The 4,890-nt window shown below is 42.7% G+C and overlaps 1 gene segment (V, D, J or C); it reads left to right on the forward strand.

Moving 5' to 3' along the window:
• The first annotated feature begins 334 nt into the window (after positions 1-334).
• Positions 335-1,290, forward strand: LOC100604781. The segment is given in 2 exon segments: positions 335-408; positions 779-1,290. Coding segments are annotated over 2 exon segments (561 nt in total).
• The last annotated feature ends 3,600 nt before the right edge of the window (positions 1,291-4,890 follow it).

A 4,890-nucleotide genomic window follows, 5' to 3' on the forward strand; every position in this document is an offset into this window, starting at 1 on the left:
CAGAGATGCATCCTAGACACACATTTCCTCATTGTCAGGGTTCTTGTGCTTTCTCACAGTCATGCCCTACACAGTGTGTCCCTACAAAAGGTCCGAACTTTCACCTTCAGATCCTTCTTCCCTTGATTGTGGGCAAACTTGGCTGAATCTATTTCTGTTTTGTTCCAAGGGACAATTTATATCACATTGTTCACAGAAGAGACATTCCCCCTGCCCCATCAACCTTTTCCACACCACTGCACCCACCAGGTGATTTGCATATTGTCCCCTAGGGAGGACCTTCCCTTGTGATTCTGAGATAAAAGCTCAGTTCCAACCTTGCCTTGACTGATCAGGACTCCTCAGTTCATCTTCTCACTATGAGGCTCCCTGCTCAGCTCCTGGGACTGCTAATGCTCTGGCTCCCTGGTAAGGACAGAAGGATAAAGGGAGGAGAATTGGGTGGGAGGTGAGCTCTGTGGGCTCCACAGCTTCCCATGTTTATTCCAGTAATGTGACAGAGTCACGTGGTCTATGCTTCAGGGAATGGAATTCATGTTTGTCTTATGAATAATCAGGATTCACCTCCAGGGAACGATGACCAGTGCTCTGATTAAGAAATTGAAAATAAAGAGTTCCTTTTTGGCAAGTAAATAATGGGTTTATTTTAGAAAGCCTTCTTTTCATGATGTAAATCAAAAGTTTAAAAGTGTACCTGTAAATTTATATCACAAGAGAAGTTATTAAAGTTGCTCATAATATATCTATATAAACTTGCACTACTCTGTTATTTTTTCAGGGACCAGTGGGGATATTGTGATGACCCAGACTCCACTCTCCCTGCCCGTCACCCCTGGAGAACCAGCCTCCATCTCCTGCAGGTCTAGTCAGAGCCTCCTGCATAGTAATGGATACACCTATTTGTATTGGTACCTGCAGAAGCCAGGCCAGTCTCCACAGCTCCTGATCTATGCAGTTTCCAACCGGGCCTCTGGAGTCCCAGACAGGTTCAGTGGCAGCGGGTCAGGCACTGATTTCACGCTGAAAATCAGCAGGGTGGAGGCTGAGGATGTTGGGGTTTATTACTGCATGCAAGCTCTACAAGCTCCTCCCACAGTGCTACATCCTCGAACAGAAACCTCCGTGCTGGGTTGGCCCAGATGCCCACATGTGCTGCTTGTCCTGGGGAGCAGAGGAACAGAGTCTCTGAGTCTGCAGAAGAGAAGGCTATTGGAGACGTCAGGGCGGCGTTTGCTGCTGAGGACGCTGCTCCATGAGAGCCTCAGCAGCAACTCAGATCCCACATGTTAAGGCCCCACCAGCTGCCACAGCCTGGGGAGGGCCTCAGGAGGAGGAGAATTCATGGGGGCCACGTGTCCTGGGAGCAACTGGCTATGATGAAGGGAGAGGGAATGAAAGCCCACATCCTCACCCTCTCTGTCTTGCCCACATCTGCCAAGTTCATGCAACTGTCAGAATAACCAGACCATGGATGCAGTTTAGTGACAACACAGGTAGAACACGTAGGGGAAATGACCAACTTGGGGTTTATTTCACACACGATGGCACTTAGTCATGTTGGGAAACTCATAGTCTCCTGTCTCCCTAATTCTGCTCTCTGACTCCCACTAAACCCTCCTCTCCAGTGTCTTACAGGAGAAAGCATTCTACACAAGCTGTGTGCAGGGGACTATGGCTAAGGACACTGAGTAGAAATGTTTGATGTTGGATTATTCAAATAGACTTTGTAAACTCATGGCAGGTGTGAGATCCTAATGTCAAAAATTGATTACTCTTAATTATTATTTGCCAAGTGAAAAGCAAGTTGTCACAATTCCAAAAGTGGCCATTAAAAATAACTGCATAAACTCCAAGATAAAAGATATGAAGTTTATTTTAAGTACAAAGGAAACATTCAGAATTATGTGAGATTTTTATTTCTCTTCCAATTTCTAAAAGTTTTGAAAGTATTTAGGCTAAGTTATACTTTAGAGTAGAAATTTATTACTGTGTTTTCGTAGGAAAATATTTCAAAGAATACAGAAAAGCATTCTTTTCACATGATTACATCATTAACTGAAAAGGAATCTGAATTCTATATTTCGGTTGTAAATGCATGGAGCATCTATGCTTTTCATAGATTTTATTAAATATAGTCTTCTAAATGATGTTGAACCCAATAATGAGTCATGTGAGCTCATGGCATAACACCGTGTGATAGACACAAAATAATGACAGATTCAACAGAAGAAGATCGGCTTCAGGCTAAGGGTATAAATTACACTTGGGATGATTCTTTATTCCAAGATAATGGATTCCATGTTAAGGGCAATTAAGATTCCAAAGTTCTATTTCTGTTAGGTCTAAAAATTGTATGGCAACATTTTTATAGATATCAATCACACTGGAGCCCTCAAATGAAAAAAAGTGACACAATATGTTTTTAAAATACTGATAAATAAATGCATCATTGAGCTTAAAAGGCATTATGTAGAATGCAGTTAAGGAACACAAAGTGTGGTGGGGCACGGTGGCTCACGCCTGTAATCCCAGTACTTTGGGAGTCCGAGGCAAGGGAATCCCCTGAGGTCAAGAGTTCAAGACCAGTCTGGCCAACATGGTGAAACTTTGTCTCTACTAAAACTACAAAAATTAGGCAGAAATGGTGGCATGCGCTTGTAATTCCAGCTACTAGGGAGGCTGAGGCAGGAGAATCACTTGAACCCATGAGGCAGGGGTTGCAGTTGCAGTGAGCTGAGATCATGCCACTTCGCTCCAGGCTGGGCAACAGAGTGAGACTCTGTCTTAAAGAAAAAACAAAACAACAACAACTACAACAACAAAATAAAAACAAAAAAAGCACAAACCGTAAGTAGTATGACCCAGAGCTAAGCAATGCTATCATCATCTTTAGCCCTCATGTGATTGACAGCAGCTAGCAACCTTGAATTTCTGCTTTTCTGTGAGACACAAGATTAGTCCCATCCATTTAAGATGGTTAGATACATTAACAAACAAACAAACAAGTTATATAATGCTGGTGTAACAAAGGGCTACACGCACAAAACAAAATAGTGAAAGGTAAACGATCCCCTGAACCTGAGAGAAGATACAAGGAGAATCAGAATTGGCTGCTAAAAAGAAGCCTCTAGTTTCAGTTGAACAAATGTGACAAGGCTATTATGTCTGTGCCATGGCAGTGCAGAGACAGGCAGGTGGCCTTCATGGGGTGGGTGGCTCTGCTCCATGAGGTCACTCGGGTGGGCAGAAGGCACGACCACCCTCAGCACACAACTTCCTCCTTGCTCACAGCCACCGCCCCAACGGCCCATCCTCAGCAGCATGAATGGAACAGAGTGAAGGGGAAGTTGTTTTCTTCTAAATATCAAAAATCTTGAACTTTCAAATAGGGATAAATGTTATTTTTGCTCCAAGTACAGATTTGAGAAATCTTCCATTGAGCAGATCTGATGATAAACCCACATTTTTCTGTTTGTTTTAATCAGAAAATGTATTTATATGATTCTTGGAAATAATTTCTTGAGTAAAAAATTATATTTTTAGCAGCTTATTTCAAGTTGTTATTTACCATTTGATAATTATTTATAAAATGTCTTTGATTTAAAAAAAGTGTTGCTCTGTCCTCCACTGAAGGTAATTTGTCTTTTTTACCTCATCAGATGCCTTTTAAGCTCCTAAACTGACCTTATTTTTTTTTACAGATTCTATACATTAAGTCAATTTATTATTTATGATGAATTTATTTATGTATTTATTTTCGCTATCACAAACAGAAAAAGCCTGTAAGTTGCTATGCCAAAGATCTGCCTCTAGATGGCAAACAAATCCCACAATACAGAAAAGAGAGCCAAGTTCTCAGAAACCCTGGGAAAGGAAGAGGGCTACTGCCTCATTAACAACTTGGAGCCCCTAAGGCAAGAATGAGGTGGAACATCTGGAACATCTGCTGTGAAGTGAATGGTGTCTTTTTAATTCATGCTGAGCCCTAATTGCTGAAAAGTGTAAGACATGGAATGGGGGGATTATGTGTGTCTTCCCTACACCAACATGATGCTCAGGAAGGAGGCTTCTTGTCTTCTCTTAGGATTCTTTTACTAACCAAGATTTTCCCTCTACTGCACAGTTCCCTTTCCTGATTGTCCCTCTCTTTGGGCAGAAGATGGCCCAAGCGCTTCATTTCTGAGTCTCAACATCTTACCCAAAGCCCTGGGACTAGGGTTGCTCTTTTCCTTAATGCTATTTTTGTTGGTTTGTTTTCTTGTAATCCTATAAGCAATAAAATAATCACTTTTTTCTTCTTAGATATCAAAGATGTTATCTTAGTTAATTACAGTGGTTCCCTTCAGAATGACAAATGAACTTTCACAATGATGTTAAGAGATGCAAATCCATGTGCTTTGGAAGTTGCATGAAGCTCTGTCTAGAACCAGTGCCAGGGCCTCTCCTAGAGTGCTCCCTGCAGCTGGCCCCACCGAGTCCCTCTGTGCTGTCATATCACCTACTGCCTTCTGTGCATGAGATATTCTGATAAGAATCCTGGTGGATGCTATTTGAGCCAGTGCCCACGCAACTCCCATGAAAGCTGAGGACCACAGGCCCCTGAAGACAATCACAGGTCTCTAGACTCATAGCTCATGACTGTCCTCTGCAGGCACAGCTTCTCCGCAGATGGCTGAGGGTTGTCACTGGCTGTGTCCTGCCTTGTGCATGACAACAGGAGACAGAGCAGGTCTGTAAGCAGCCCTGCAAGCCAGTTTCTGAGCAAGCCCTCCTGTGTGGGGCCCTCTTACCTGGACATAGGTGTGTAAAGCAGAAATGAAACTATAAGCTACCTACCCAACTGAATGAACTCCTCCTCTCAGCCAAGAATATACCAAAATCAACCGGAAA

The sequence above is a fragment of the Nomascus leucogenys genome, unplaced genomic scaffold (genome assembly GCF_006542625.1).
Source record: "Nomascus leucogenys isolate Asia unplaced genomic scaffold, Asia_NLE_v1 Super-Scaffold_528, whole genome shotgun sequence".
NCBI classification, from domain to species: domain Eukaryota; kingdom Metazoa; phylum Chordata; class Mammalia; order Primates; family Hylobatidae; genus Nomascus; species Nomascus leucogenys.